General features: G+C 54.9%; 1 protein-coding gene across 9 annotated transcripts in view; it reads left to right on the top strand.

Moving 5' to 3' along the window:
• Nucleotides 1–3,522, top strand: part of AMBRA1 (autophagy and beclin 1 regulator 1) — a 141,498-nt gene extending 137,976 nt beyond the window's left edge. For 7 of the 9 annotated variants that reach the window (XM_082316823.1, XM_082316825.1, XM_082316820.1 and 4 more), the window contains one exon: nt 1,954–3,521. In XM_082316823.1, coding sequence (XP_082172949.1) covers nt 1,954–2,444 — 491 coding nt within the window. In that variant the 3' untranslated portion in view covers nt 2,445–3,521. Of the gene's footprint in view, nt 1–1,953 lie in introns of all 9 variants that reach the window. The other 2 variants (XM_082316821.1, XM_082316828.1) reach the window with 2 other exon arrangements.
• Nucleotides 3,523–15,465: the final 11,943 nt, after the last annotated feature.

Below are 15,465 nucleotides of genomic sequence, written 5' to 3'. Positions count from 1 at the left end.
TTCAGGACTTGTGTAGATGGGGCTGACTGGCATGTCTCTAAGCCAGGTTGCACATCTTGGCTTTCTCAGGTTTCCTCTCTGGCCTGGCCAGATGGTTGGTAACAAAGTGCTTACGACTGTGCCCTCAGAAGGAAGCAATGACTGAATCCAAAACTATGCTTCTCAAACCTTCCACTTACTTCTGCTCATGATTAATGCTTCAGTATCCCCTGGCATGCATGTTTTTCACACTGGAGTTTCCAGACTAATAGCTGCCTCTGTCTGTCTGCCTCAGCCTTTGTGCTGGTCAGCTAGGTTCCTAGTTCATGCATCAGCCACATCCTGAACAGGATTTCTCTGCTGGAGTTGTGGGTCAGGCTCTGCCCAGGGGGGTATTCTTGCTCACTCCTCTAGGCTCTGCTCCACGTTCTCATGTGGTTATCGGTGTCTCTGTGGTCTCACTGATGCTCTGACCAAGGAGCTATGTAATTGCTGTATGTGTAGTGGATATAGCAGGCTTACTACATTCCTAGCAGAAAGGGACTTAGTCGACTTGTGAGAATTAAACTTGCCCTTAATGTGTGTAGTATTTCTACAGCAGGGCAGTATGTCAGCAGGCTTGCTTGAAGATGAAATTAGCCGTACCCTGTGGTGGAGGAAGCTGGTGGTGTTTGATGCAAGTACCACTGAGCCCATGAGGAAAGGGAATAAGCTGCCACTGAGTGACTGCACAACATGTTAACAGCTTTAACTATCTTGCTTTTTTAAAAAATAACCTCTACGGTGGCGTGCTGTAGACTGTGCTGAATACCCCGGCTCTCACATTGGATACATGATCTCCACCCCACAGCCCCAAGCGGTTTTGTCTTCCTAGTCAGTGTGGCATTTGGTTTTTATTGTGTTTTAACTCCTGCCTTCATCTAGCCTTGTTGACGTTTGTGTTCATTTCCTTGGTGCCAGGAGAGCTCATGGCTTTCTCCTCTCCTCTAATCAGCACTGCGATGGCTTCATGGAGCTGGGAGTGAGATTTATCTCTTTAATAAAATCATCAGGATCCCACTGTGGAATGATTCTAGCAGTTTATGATTACAGATTGTTTTCCCCAAACAGTCTGGGTAGGGTTTGTAGCAAAAGGAGGATGCTGGGAAACAGAACTGGGCTGGACTTTCCTGCCATGGGGATTTAATCTCATACATGGACTATTTTTCTGACAGATTTTGTTCTTCAAAAGTAATCTCCAGCAACCAAGGCTTCTGACAATGGTTCCCTCAGAGCTCAGTACAGCCTGACTATGAAGGGAAGGCTCAGAGATAGAGTAGGCAAAGACTCTAGGTCTTAAGAGATGTTTTTTGTATTCCTCAAAAGATACCAGTCAAGGGGAACAGGAGCCTACATGCTTGATCTTTCCTTGATCATAGGTGATGTGGAAGCACAGATTGCATTCTATAGCTACTGTCTGCTCTTGACCAGCTGCCTGTGTCCTCCCTGATAACTGGGGAGATTGCCATCATGTCATCTGCCTGGGGTGTTCTCAAACAGGTGAAGTAGGAAAGGCCACAGGACTCTTTAATACCATGGTGAAATGTTTTGTTTATTGCAGTGCAAACAGGTTTTTCTTCCAGCCCCTGTGGGACTGGCTGGACTGTCTCTGCAGCTGTGAGAAAACACACTGCCTCTTTGACTCCTCTTTTCTCCCCACCTCTATGGGTAGATAAGAGCTGCTTCTCCAAGGCTTGGACATGCAGGTCTGTGAGGGATACCTGTGGGAGTGGCCAAGATTTTCTTGACAGAGTTCAGTGCCTTTGTTTGGCACTTCACCGAAAGTTATGGAAATAAAATGTTGGGCTCCCTCTGGAACAAAATCCGTCTTCTGTCCCAGCACATCTGCACTGTGTGATGCATCTACCCAGCATGCTTTCTCTTTGTCTTGTAGTTTGCCTTGTGCACCAAAGTTGCTTCTGCTTTCTCTTGCAGGTGAAGGTCCAGAATACGGGGCCAGCGGGGAGGATGCCCTGAGTAGGATCCAAAGGCTGATGGCAGAAGGTGGCATGACTGCCGTGGTCCAGCGGGAGCAGAGCACCACCATGGCATCCATGGGCGGCTTTGGCAACAACATCATTGTGAGCCACCGGATCCACCGCAGCTCTCAGACTGGTGCAGAGTCCACCGGAGCTGAGGGCACATCAGCACAGCAGTCCACCTCACAGCAGCTGGCAGCTGAGCTGGAGGGACGGATCCTTTCAGAGTCTATGCAGCTGTCAGAGCACGGCCTGAGCCCGCGGACAGCCCCTAGCGGGAGTGAAGGACAAAGCGCTGGTGATCTGGACCTGCCAGAGCAGGCCCAGTCCTCCATGGACACTGAGGGACCAATTGAATACAGTGACCTAACTAATAATAACCATCTTCCTGACAGTACCAACTTCTATAGTAATGACAGCACCAGTGGGGAGTCGCGGAACAGGTAGAGATTGAGTTGTGTGTTGGTGCTACCCTTGTACTGCTCAGCAGAGACCTGTACCTCACAGCTGGCCAGGAGCTGGAAGAGTAGGGACGTGTGGCTCTGACAGGATGCTGGTGGTTCAGAGGGCTTCTCTATCCTAGATGAGTGGGAAGGGTTAAGGACTGCAAGGGAAGCCACGGGGAAGAAAGTGTACTTAACTTCCAACATTCGCACTGCTGAAGAGTTAAGAGGCATATGAACCATACTGGCTGCACATCATGCAGATTTTGAAGCCCCATGGGATCCCCTGAGCTCAGCCCTAACTCTGCAATTCGGTCAGTGTCATCCTTTGTAAAGCTTCTTTCCTTTCCTCTTTCCTGCCCTTTTATGCCCAGGGGCTGATCAGTAGAATGAAGGGAAGGGGGCCTGCAGCATCCATCTGGAGACAAGCAGTCCTACTGGGCGTGATGCTCCAGCTCCGTTGCTGGAGTGGAGGAGTCTTCCAGGCCACAGTCCCGCTCCGTGGCACAGCACTGCTCCCCTCTCAGTGTGGTGTTCTGAGGCCCGTCCTGCCTGTGCTGTGGTCTTTTCTGGGAAGAACTGGGCTTTGCCAAAACCTGCATGGCTCAGGGTCGGCTCACAGGTGGGGATCTTTCCTTTTTAGAGAGTTAGTTTAGTACTTGGCGGGAACTTAAGCAGAGCTGCTGTATAGATGGGTAGAGGGACAGGGGCTACTGCTCTCTAGTCAGGATGAAGTTCACACAAGGATGTTCTAAGCTGTGCCAATATTAACATGAACGAGCCATCCCGGTGGTTTCACGGCACCAGGACTGAGCTGCACCTCCTTGGCAGGGGGCAGGAAATGTCTTTCAGCTCCAGGCCAGGGTGTGAGGTATGGGTCTGTGATGTAAGGTGTTGCATGTGAAATCTTGACCTTGTACATGTAGTTTCTAGTGGAGAAATCAAGGCTCTGATATTTTGTTTTTAGTCTCAAATGTGATTTTCCTTTTCGTTTGTAACTCTCCATCCCTAGCAGGCTTGTGGAGGAAGGACGGGGAGAGCGTGAGTGCTAACGAGGGAAACACCAAAGATCAATGTCATTAAAATATGACAAACCCTTGCTTGACCTGCTGTCTTCATTTGTGTGATGGTTGTCTCTGCGTTCAGCCTTGGGATAGGTATATCCAGCTCAGAAGCTCAAGGTAGCTTACACATGTCAGATGGTGATCACCCCCTTCCCAGGAGGAAAGCAGGCTCAGCCTTTGAGTTGGAAGCCCAAAACTGGGAAACAGGGAGGAGCATTTGGGAGTCTTGATTGCAAATTGCCTTTTAACCAGTCTGGAGATGAGCAGGCACTTCTGTGTTTCCCATCATTCAAGTACTGCAGTAGGAAGAAAGAGGGGCATTTCTCCTCTTCCACTTAAAAAGGTATGTAGAGATGCAGCACTGTCTATCTTAGGCAAGACCACTTAAGCAAGTGGCCTGTCTTGCTGACCTCTCAAAGCAGAAAAAGGGTGCAGTATCTGGCTGTTCTGGATAAAGGAATGCACGCCCCAGTGTTACCACTCTGCGGTAAGGGATGCTTCCCTTGCTGTCTGAGCACCTGCCGGCAGCTGCTGCGCTCCTGCCCGGCTCCTCTAGACTCTGCGCTGCAAAGACATTACAATAAATAAGGCTGTCATTAGGCAGCACTCAAGCTCCCAGTCAGAAGAGTCTGTTAGAGAACATTAAGCAAATCTTCTCTTAAATCACAGCCTGGAAATGAACTTTAAATCAAATCAGCTGCTGCCAGGCCTCATTGCAGAGTGTTAATGAGGCTCTAAAACCTGCCCTGAGCCAACCACATCCCTGATCTGACAGGAGAGCAGCCTGAAAAACGGGATTCCCATGTGTGGTGAGGAAGGCTTCATGCATCCCTGTATTGCCTCAGTGTGGGGTGGCCTGAGGATGTGCTGGCAGGTGGGAGCCGGAGGAGCTATGTCTCAGCTGAAGACTTGGGCAGACAGGGCGGTGCAGGTCTAGGCAGAGCTGTTTACTGCTCTGCTTGAAAACAAAGAAAAACAGAGCCTGGAAAAAAACCTGCTTCTGCTTCAGCTCAGCCTGGCATCTCCTCTTCCCTCTCCCTGCACGATTCCTGGAAGAGTCTTGAGGCCCATTCTTGGTAGATGTGTTGCAGAGCATTTACAGATGTCCATTTCCATAGCCAGAGCCAAACTACCTACGGAAAAATTTCCATCGCAGTTGGAGAAAGGTCTTCTGGGATTTCTCGCTCTAGTGTGGGCAGATTCTCAAAGACCTGGCACGCACCGTTGCTGGGCACTCTGGCCTGACTGCTGTGCAGAGGCCTGAAGACTGCTCTGCTGAGGACTTCCCTTTAGTCCAGACCTACCCCCCCCATTGGAGACGATGGCAGAGTGGGCAGTGAGCTTCAGTGGGAGCAGGAGCAAACCCCAGCTGCTGTCTTTGACATCGACTCGGGACATCTCTGAAGCTCCAAAGCAGCTTTTCATTAAGGCTTGTAGGGGAAACTCTTCCAGGTGAGGTAAGGATGGAGGCCTGATCAGAGCAGGCAGCTTTGATGTTTCTCCTAACCCACTTCGTAGCTCTGGGCCAAAGGCTGGTAACAGCTGTAGCCCAATTCCAGTGTTCCTACAGGCTTTAAGCAGGAACAGTGGGCGTGGGTGGGCTTGATCTTCTGATGCTGCCTTGGATGTGCTTTGTAGATGACGTGCTGTGGCCACACAACTAAGCAGGTGCTGTCAGTGGTGGTGGGCTTGTATGTAGAGAGTAATGCTTTTTTTTTCCCCCCCAGACCTAGAATCTGCCAGGCTCGGTTTCTGTCCTTGCCTGAGACCTGACAGAGGGAGGTGGGCAGGTGGGAAGAGAGGGGACAGGAGGGAAAACTGAGCACACTTATGCCATGGGCTCACTTTTTTCCCCTCCAATGCATTTTATTTCTTATGCCTTCCATGCTTCTTGTGGAACAAAACTCTCTCTCTGCCTTGGATGACCCTGTTGTGGCCTAGCAGTCTCCCTTGGTTGGTTTAGGCGGGGCTGAGCTGACCTGTAACCTCGAGCAACACCCCTGAATTGGCACGACGACCTGAGGCATGGAGCCCTGTGCAGAACAGGAGGCGGTGGGGTTGCCTGCGTCCAGGACAAGCGCAGCAGCGGCACAGGGCTCCTTCCCCCAGCCTCGCAGCTTACCTGCTCACTGCAGTGGGATAACGCAGCGCCAAGGCAAACGCCCTACCAGGAGCAACGTGGAAATTCAATGAGCTGCCTGAGGAAACCAAACCAGAGCTGTGCATGCTTGCTGGCCCAATTTAGGAGGCAAAATGAGAGCATTGCTGCTTAGGAGCAGGAAACAATCTTAAAAACCAAAAGCTTTTCTCAGCCTTAGCCTGTCAAGAGCCTTTAAATGTGCTAACAAAATCCTGGGGAAAGGAGAAATACAGTGCAGAGAATTTTATTTAGCTTTCAAAAGGCTTTTGATAAAGTCCCTCACAAGAGGCTATTAAAGAAACTTAGTCACCTCAAGGGTGAGGGGTAGAGCCCTCTTGGAGATGGAAGCTGTATGAGGTGGGAATTGGAGTAAAAAGTAACAGCCAATTCTTGGTGTGGAAAGAGGTTAATGGTGGGTTGGTCGGGTTCGGTGGGAGCCAGTGTTCTCTAAAAGCCCTAATGAGCTGGAAGAGGAGGGGAACAGCTGAAAATACAAGATTATTTAGGTTAGCTAGGAAAAGAGAAGGTGCCGGTAGCCAGGCAGCGGGAGGAGGTAATGGTTGGAGCTGCTGTGCTGGAAGGGGGCTTTTGTGTGAATCCTTCACAGTGCTAACCTGCACGGGCACCGCTGCAGCCAGTGGCTGCTCCGGCACCCCTGGGCCTGGGACCAAACCAGCCGATGAGCACTGCCTGGAGGGGAGACCTGGGATCCCATGGGGGTTTACCAAAGCCCTGCCAGGTGGTACAGCAAAGCGATGAGACCTGCTTATCCCTGAGCCCTGTGTTTTCTGCCCTCTCTCCTTTGCTGACCTGTTGCTCCATCTCCAGCACCTCCATTTGACTCTCCCTGGAAGTCCCACACCATACCCACATGTGGCCGGCATGAGGTATCTGTGGGGTGTCCCTATAGCTGGGTGGTGCTGGGACCCCAGCTCTACACGAGAGCCAGAGGCTGTGCTGGGCAGGAAGGAGAGGGCAGGGACCAGGTCACAGCTGGGCACGTGGGGAGTCTCTTGCCTCTGGTGTTACTGGTGCCGAAGCCAAGGCCCATAGCTGGCCCCTCTGCCCGCCGCTCAGGCTGCTGGCTGGGGAGCAGCTGCCCTCTACTCGGTCCCAATCTGTCAGAGAAGCTGTTTTCCAACAGGAAAAGGCAATTAATTAAAGCATGCGGCATGTGAGCCATCCACCTCTAATTGGGATCTCGGCATGCAGCACGTAAATGTCATGCCGCTGCTGCCTCTGTGTGGAGGGGGCCCTCGGCACAAGAGGGAGCCGGGGGGGGGGCACTGGCAGCCTTTCATTTCCAGCTGCCACCCTCTGCCAGCCAATTAATGTCAGTGCCCCTTTCTCCTCGCCCCCGGGAGCAGAGGCCTCTCTCCTCTGCCCTGCTGCTGCTGCATGGCTCCTGCCGTGGTAATAGGCGGGAGGCTCGTTACAGCCCGCTCGGTGCACTCCGGTGAGCACAGGGATTTGTTTCCCCACAGCATCTCGGACAGAAGCGCCTCTCATCTGTTCTCGGTTAGCTCCTTTGGCTCCTGTTTGTTTTGCCTTTCAAGCGGTTGTTGCTGGCGCGCTGCACGGGTAGGAGCTGTCGGGGACGTCCCTGGGATGCCAGCACCGGGCATCAGGTCCCTCCCAGCCAGGAGCTGGTATGCCAGAGAGGGCACCATGAGGCTTCCCCTCTGCCTCCCATCTGAAAATCAACATGCTGTTGCTTGGCCTCCAAGCATCCACCCTCTGTGCCAGGGTCTTGCCTGCCAATTCTGGCCAGACTCCTCCAGTTCAGTGGTGCCATGTGGGAGGGACTGGGGGGCCCAAGCGCTGCATGGGCAGGGCTGAAACGACTCAGTGGGACAGGCAAGGTGCAAGCGATGGGAGATGGGAGCCCAGCAGGGAGTAAATGCCACTGCTGGAAGAGGCAGCCAGACACCGAGGTCTCCAGGAGGACCCGTTGGTGAAAGCGGACCAACATGTGTGTGGAGAGCTGCAGCTGGGCTCTGCAGCCCCACTGAGCCTTCGCTTCAGCTGTGGCTGGCAGGACGATGAGCTCTGGGCTGGCATGTGGTTTTTGGCAGCCGCTGAGGTTTCTCTTTCTGTCCTTGTGTCCAGCCCTGCTCCAGCTTGGCTGGTGGAGTTGGACTCTGGAGTCCAACTCTTTCCAAGCTCAGGAAACACCCGAGGCTCCCTGTCCCTCCACCTTTACCCTCTGTGCTCCTAACTCCAGCTTTACAAAGTCTGGGGTAAATAGCAGACACTGTGCAAAAACATGAGATGTCATAGTAATTTAGGCTTGGTCCTTTCTATTTCTTAGGCTCAGCTACGCGTCCAGGCCAATATTCCCAACCACGTGGGTGCTACGGGTACACCACTGCTACGGCTTTCCCCAGACCTTTCTCTGTGCCACACGAATGGCAGACCAGCAGAGCTCCTGGTTAGGTGCCTGTCGCTTTGAGCATTGCTTGGCACACACAGCAAGTGCTGTCCTCGTGTCTGCACTGCTCTTTGCAGCTGCTGGGGAGAGTCTTGAACACCTGGGAGAAAACAGGAGACCAGGATGGATTATGGGGGGACCCTGTAGCTACTCTGTTGTGAGTAAATCAGGGGAAGGGAGAAGAGGGGAAAGGGAGCAATGGGGGTTCAGCTGACAGTTCCTAATGTGCAATGGGCCTGGCACAAGTGTGGCCGTGGGGCTTGTGTGCTCTCCAGCGCTCACTGCTGTGTGTTGAATGAGCTCCGGCATCCCTTACCAAAACACGTGAAGTATCTGTACTGAGCTCGTACCTTATATTGGCGCGTTCTTTTTCTTTGAGGCCAGATCAGGTTGCCCGGTGTTGGAGACATGCTGCAAAATGGCATCCTGCTGTCCTGCCTCTGCCCTGCCAGAAATGCCCCTGCCTGGAGCACCGGGGAGCAGAGCTGGGGCCCGGGTCTGGCCCCTTCCCATGTGTCCACGCAACTGTGTGTGGTGGTGGGCTCAGGGGCTGCTCTGGGCCAGCAGCCGCTGGGGTGATTTCCAGGAGGGGAGGAGGGTGCCCAGGCAGGGGCTCTCGCTGTGCTCCCCCGAGAGCAGCCCTGTGCTGCTGGGGCTCTCCCATGAACCTGCGTCTGTGAGCTGAGGGACAGGTGCCCAAGGGCAAGAGTGATCTCCTGGGCTGTTCGAAAGGCTGGTGCTCAGCAAACACAGGCTTATGCCCCCACTGACGGCTTTTGCGTATGAACCTGGGTTAATCTGGTGCAGAGATGAAAATATTTTTGTCCTCAAGAATTTTGTGGCATGCAATTGCTGCCTCAGAGCAGGGAAAGCATGCGAAGCCATGGTCCTTCCTGGAGTTTAATGCTGGACCCCTGATACCATCACAGCTATTAAAGCCCGTCCCTCAATCCCCAGTTCAATAATACAGTAATATCCTGATAGGATCAGGGGCTGGCTCTGATGGCAGATGGGCTCCAGTCCCTCCTCCAGTGCAGCGCGGGGCACTGCCACCCTATCGCAGGGAACTTTAATTTGCAGATTATTTGTTTTCACGGCAGGCTTTGGAGGGGGGGACGAGCGAGTTCCCGTTATCAGGGTGGTGGTTGCTGGCTGCTGACCAGGCACTGCTGAAAGCCAGAGCCCTTTGCTGGGCTCTGTCACGCTTTGCTGGCTGGTGTCCAAACCCAGCTTCTCTCCTTCCCCTGGGTCCTTGTCAAACCTCCCCAAGGTGCTGCAGCCGTGGCTCTGCCCTTTCCCTGGGGGTCATTACCCCTGGATTTGCTCGCTCCTGCCGGGCAGGGCCGTACCCCCACCAAGCTGGGCACCCAGCCGTGGGGTCCCCTTGCCTGTGCTCCGTGCCTGGGCTGGCCCTGCAAACTCCGTCCCACTGCTGCGAGCCCTGCTTTGGCCACAGGCAGAATTGGAAAAGGCTCAAAGGGGCTAATGAAGACTGACTGGCAGCGACCGGGGAGGCTGATATTAAAGCATTTAAGTGCTATGGCAGTACAGAGGGCTGCACTTATCTGTCTGCCCACTGTAAAAGTTCCCAAGGAAGCCCTGCCAGCAGCACCCTGCTAATCACCTACATCAAAGCAAACGCTAATTAAAACAATTATTTAGGGAGGGATTGAGGCTGGTCCTGCTGCATTGCTGAGGGGGGGCCAAGCACACCCACAAAACAGCAGCTTTTGGGCTGCGGGACCCAGTGGGACCAGCAATGACAAGTGGCGCTGGGAAGGACAAGGTGGTTTTGTAATGCACAAGGGAGTGCGTGGGCCATGGGGCCCAGCCTGGGAGGAGGAGGAGGAGGAGGAGGAGGAGGAGGAGGAGGAGAGCTGAGCATGCAGAGACAGCAGTAACCTCTTTTCCCGCTCCACTCTCACCCAGCACAAGGTGCTGCCCTGCACCCAGCCTTTCCCACCCTGCTCCATCTCCCGTGGCCACTCGCAGGGTGGGAGTGAGGATCCTGCACCGGGGACCCTGTACTTATTACAAAGTCACAGGAGCTCCTCTGCAGTGGTACCGGCTCTGCCGTGGCAGGCAAGTCCCACCCTTGGGGTAGGGGGGCTCGGGGCTGCTCCCCCCAGAGCTGCAGCCCCGGGCTGAGTGGTTGGCAGCACTTAGGGTGCAGTGACCCAGGAGAAGTCCCAGAGATGGCTTTGCTCTGGAGGCGCTGAGGATGGCTAAACCCAGCATTGTTTTTTTGATGAGACCTCAGATTTGGTTGACAAAGGTAGCTGCGTCGGCATAATATGCTTAGGCTCCTGTAAGGTATTTGACATAATACCTCCTGACAGCCTGATCGGAAATTAGCCCTGTACAGCACTCTGTGAGTTCAATGCAGCTAAGTGCAAGGCCGTATGGTTGGGGAGGCAGAATGTAGGCTGCAGCTGTGAGACGGGGCTGCATGCCGCAGGCGGCCAGGCGAAGGTCAGGGTGGCTGAGGTCCCAGGGGGACAAGTGGCACTGGTGTGTCCCCTCCTGCGGAGGGGCTGAGCTCATTGCATAGAAGGTACTTTGGAAATCAACTTGGGGAATAGCTTGGCTAAAACCCCACTGGGACTCCGAGGTCCCACAAAAGAGCCGGCTCGGGGACACCAGCAGTCAGTAAACCACCAGCGAGTGAAATTCCCATCCAGGTCCCGTGTGCTGCTCCCTGCTCAGTGCTGTCCTGGCTTGTGCTTTCTCCCTGCAGTGCCTTGCTGCGGGCTCAGCAGGACGGGGCATCTCCTCCCCACTGCGTTTCTCCAGGCTCCTGTCCCCTGCTCCCTTCCCTGCCCTTTGGCCCTTAACACCCCTAGGTGATTTTCTCTAGCAACCTCCTCCTGCTGTTTTTTTTTTTCCACTCTGGAGTGTTATTTATCTTATGCTCATCAGCGAGAATAGTCTTTCTTCCTAGGAGCGCTGCTTTCCATGCAGTTAATGGGACTGATGGAAGTGGGATGGTCTGGAGATGATGCTCACTAGAGCCAGGGCTTGGATCCATCCAGAGACACCCCAGGCTGGTGCAGATTCACGGGCTCTGCCAGCTGAGAGCAGAGACAGGCTGTGAGCGCCCACGTCCTGCCCACACCGTGGTGGGGGGGACACGTCAGCCATCCAAAGTGTTGCCCTCAGGCAGACCTGCTCTGCATGGACCCACCCTGATGCTGCCGGCCCCAGCCCCACTGCCTGCACAAATATTGGCTTAAGGGATGGTGAACAGTGCTGAAACCACCAAGATTCCTCCCGCCTTGAGCAGCCCTTCTTCTTCAAGGCTGTTGAAGGCCATCCAGATGGCCTAATGGACCTCGTCAAAGTACAATTTGTATCACAGTGCACAGCTATTTGAAGCATCCCAGCTCAAGGCTGGCAGTAATGCTTTGGCTGGGCCAGCAGTACGTCTGCCTCAATTCATTGGGGATGTGACGGATGGAGGGACTGTGCTGTGGAGCCTGGCACGGGGAGGCTGGCCCAGCACCTGGGGGATGAGGAGGGACCCGGGGGGCTTTTGCATGGAGGCTGTGGGCTGGTGCTGATTGGGTTCCCCCGAGGGGCGGGCAGCTGCTGCTGTAGGGATGGAGGTAGATGCAACAGGTCCTGTCCTTTAGGAAACAGCTGGAAAAGCCCTTTGAGCCCCTGCAGGAGCACAGGATCTCTCTTGCCGGCTTCCCTGTCCCCAGCTTACAGCTTCACATGTTTGGCGCCGCCCCTTTGCAGTCCCAAGGGGTTGCTCCTCCCTGCCAGCATCTTTAGCTCTTTGGGGGGATTTTATTAAGTACTGCTTTGCTTTGCTCTGCGCTCCCTGGACAGGCTCTACGTGCTGCAAGGGTGATGTGCTCCTGCCCCACGGCCAAGATGGGAGAGGCCTTGTCCCCTCTGCTGGGGCTGCTGCTGGGTTTCCAGGCAGGGTCTCGGGCCCTGAACAGGTGGAATAAGTAAATTTTCATAAAATAGTTTTACCCTTCGAACAAATAACACCACAGCTGCTTACTTTCCTCTTTTGAAATACTAACACTGAGATGATGTATTTTTTAATTTCAATGATAAAACCTATTTAGGGTCAGGTGCTCAACTGGGTATGGATTAATTCAGCTCATCAGAGCGCAGTCTCCCTCCATGTAAAACCTGCCCTCAGACTGTGTTGCTCTCACTCAGGTAGCTCCAAAAATCTATGAAAATAGATTTTCCCCACTTTACGGTAGCAAGAGGGGAACCTAATTGTTTTTTCGCTGTATTATGGGAGTGCCTGCCATCCCACTCCGCAGCAGAACCTGGGGGATGCTGGCATGCCGTGGGAGCTGGGGGGAGAGCAGCGCGGGCATGAGCGACTGCGGGGGCAGATGCCTGAAAGGAGACTGGAGGAGCTGGATGAGGGTGGCTCGGCCAAGTACATGCACGGAGCAGCAGCTGGCAAAGGTACAACCAGAGCGTGGGGAGCGGGGTGCTGTGAGCTGGGGTCTGAAGACCCCCTGCTCCTGCAGTGACCTCAGCGAGATCCCACCCAAGCAACGGTGGCTGTTAACACCCTGTCTCCAGCGAGGCAGCTGGAAGCACTTGCTCTCCAGAGGTGTTGGCAGTCCCTCTCCTGGCTCGCCAGGTTGCAAGGCTGTGTGCCCGCTCCCCCCTTGGAAGGGGCTCGTGGTCCCTTGCTGCCCCCGGCTGTGCCTGGCTGGGCCCTGGCTCTGCCCAGCCGTGTCCCTCGCTGCAGCTCCATCCTCCAGCCTGGTCACCCAGGGACTGGAAATTAAGTCCCATCACAGGCTCATTTTCATTAATACAAACACCAGGCTGGGCTGGGATTTTTATTTATTTTGCTGATGTGATTACCTGCCTCCCACTCGCAGCTCCCCCACCCCCTGCGCAGCAGGGATGGGGATGCTCCACGTGGGTTAATGGGCTCCCACGGCCGCCTTTGCTCTATGCCATGTCCCAAAAATTCCAAACCTCCATCACTGCAGTCCTGGGCAGCTCCTCAGCCAGACCCCGCTCCGGCTGCTGGGAAGGGAAGATGCAGCACTGTGCTGGGGCATCACCCCTGCCACAACCGAGGGTCTCAGAGCCGGGTCCCCGGGGAGAAGCACTTTGTCCCCCGCCCAGTTGGAGTTCACCAGCCGAATCGGTGGCTGGGGATGGCGTGGGGCTGGTGCCAGGGCAGAGCAGGGGCTGGCCTGGCTGCAGGGAGAAGAAGGAGGAGGAGGAGGAGGGCTGTGTGTGCATGTGTGTGTGCACACGTGTGTGTGTGTGCAAGGGAGTGCCCATGGAGGGGAGAGGGGCTGCAGTGTGGAAGGACAGAGGATGGAGCTGGGCTAGTAGCCTCCTGCCCTCCTCCTCCTCCTCCTCCTGTGCTCTCTGCCCTGAGAAGCCTTATTTAAATAAATGATGCAATTACTGGGAATTAAGGGGAGGTGAGGGATCGATGCCAAAACAGAGGCTGCTCATTTCCAACTTCCCCAGATCCTCCAGGCTTTTTTATGCACCCTCTCCCCCTCTCTAGAGGCTTCTCTTCCTCCCAGTGAAATCGTCGGAGGGACGGAGACCTGCCTGGCTGGAGGCTGGTTCCCTCCTCCCTCGGTGTCTTCTTCCCTGACCGCGCTGGCTCTTTCAGTGACTTTTTGACTTTTGAGTCCCCTTGCAGGGGCTTGTGCCCTCATACCTCCACCTTCCCCAGGGTCCCCAGCTCTGGGGTGAGTGGTCCCGGGGCTGCAGGGCTGCGCCTTGCAGGCAGCCTCGGCCCTGCTGCCCTCCCGCTCTGCAGCAGCCCCCTGCTCGCCTTCCAATTCCCTAGCAGACACAATAGTGAGATTATCGTAATGATGCCTGACAAGGCAGTATCAGGAATTATGCTGATAAATCTAAACAGACAGCTTATAAAAAAAAAAAAAAAAACCAACCACAACTGAACCCAGGCCTGTAATTTAATACAGGGTTATTAGCCTGGCCAGCAGAGAACAGAGCTCTTGCATCCTGCAGCCTCGAGTCTTCTCCGTCCCTGGCTTTGCCTTGAGAAATGGCCTCTTGCCATAACAAAAGACTTCAGACAGGCTTTTGTCTTGGCTTGGGGTGGTGGAGTCTCCTTGACGAGTGCTGGGACTGGGTGGGGGGTACAGACCTGGGGGTGACTGGGAGACCTCGATGGCAGCAGGCTGCCTTCATCCCCACGGCGCGCAGCAGCTCGGTACCAATCGCCAGCCCATGCCGGACCCTGACACGGGGTCTTCATCCCAGGGTAAACTTCAGTGGGAAGAGGCTGGGGAGCAGGGGTGAGGAGAGGGGCAGCGACGCGTGCGGGAGGTGCAGATGCTGGGGGACTGCCCGCCATCACGCTCGCTGCCTGCCGGATGAAGGCAAGTGGCTGGTGGCCGGGTCCCTGCCGGGTGCAGGGAGGTGCAGGGCAGGGGCAGCATCTTTCTTGGGAAAGAAAGGATCTGCTTCATTCTGGATGTGTTAAATCCCTTATTGGCACAGCAATTGCTGACTTTTTACCTGCTGTGGTTTTTGCAGACTCGCTGTGTTCCTCTTGGTTTTCTTCCCCATGAAGGGGACGGTAGGTAGCATTAACATTAATGGGGGCTCTAGGCGAGGTAAATATGTGCGTGGGGAGCACAAATCCTGTCCAAACGGGGGGCTGAGGTGAGATGCACACACATGGAGCTCTTTGTCCCCCAGCAGCACCGGCAATTACCTCAAACCAAGGGAAATGTACCTTTTTAATAGAGATGTTTAAAAGAGTGGGTGCATTAAAGCAAATATTTATTAGGCTGCGCGTGTATTAGAAGGCAGGCTCCGCCAAGCTGCTCAGTGAATTAAATCTGATGGCGGAGCGACTGAGCTGCAGGCAGGGCTGCCGGCTCTCTGCCCCGGGGGGGAGGAGAACTTTGGGGGGCTGCAGGGAAGCCCCCAGAGGGGCTTGGGTTTGCCTCTGTGCCCCCAGCACGGGGAGGCTGGCAAGCCCCGAGGCAGCTGTGCTGGGTGGTTCAGTGTCTGTGTGGGGCTGGGGCTTGTCTCCTCGCTGGGGACGAGCTCCTCCTCCAGCGAGTGGCTGCCTGTTTCAAGGGTGGGTTTGGCTCCATGAAGTTTGTCTGGTTCAGGGGCTCCATCCCCCCATAACCTGGGGCCTAGCGGACCTGTGTCTCCTGCAGCCGTCCTCTCCTGCAGCTCTGCAAGTCGCTGGCACCTTCTGCAGAACCCACCAGCCTGTAGAAATGGTATAGACTGAGCTCCGGAGCTGGGAGTCAACACGGCAGGTATCCCGAAAGCCTTTGGAGGGGAGCCAGCAGCAGCCAGACTGTCGTGCTGCCCGGTGGGCTGCGGGGGACCCCGCACCGTGGCGGGGAGGAAGGCTGAGCACTCTCACTGCCGGCAGGGG

Source organism: Platalea leucorodia, assembly GCF_965183815.1.
Source record: "Platalea leucorodia genome assembly, chromosome: 7".
In the NCBI taxonomy this organism is placed as follows: domain Eukaryota; kingdom Metazoa; phylum Chordata; class Aves; order Pelecaniformes; family Threskiornithidae; genus Platalea; species Platalea leucorodia.
This window is presented reverse-complemented; position numbering and strand designations above follow the sequence as displayed.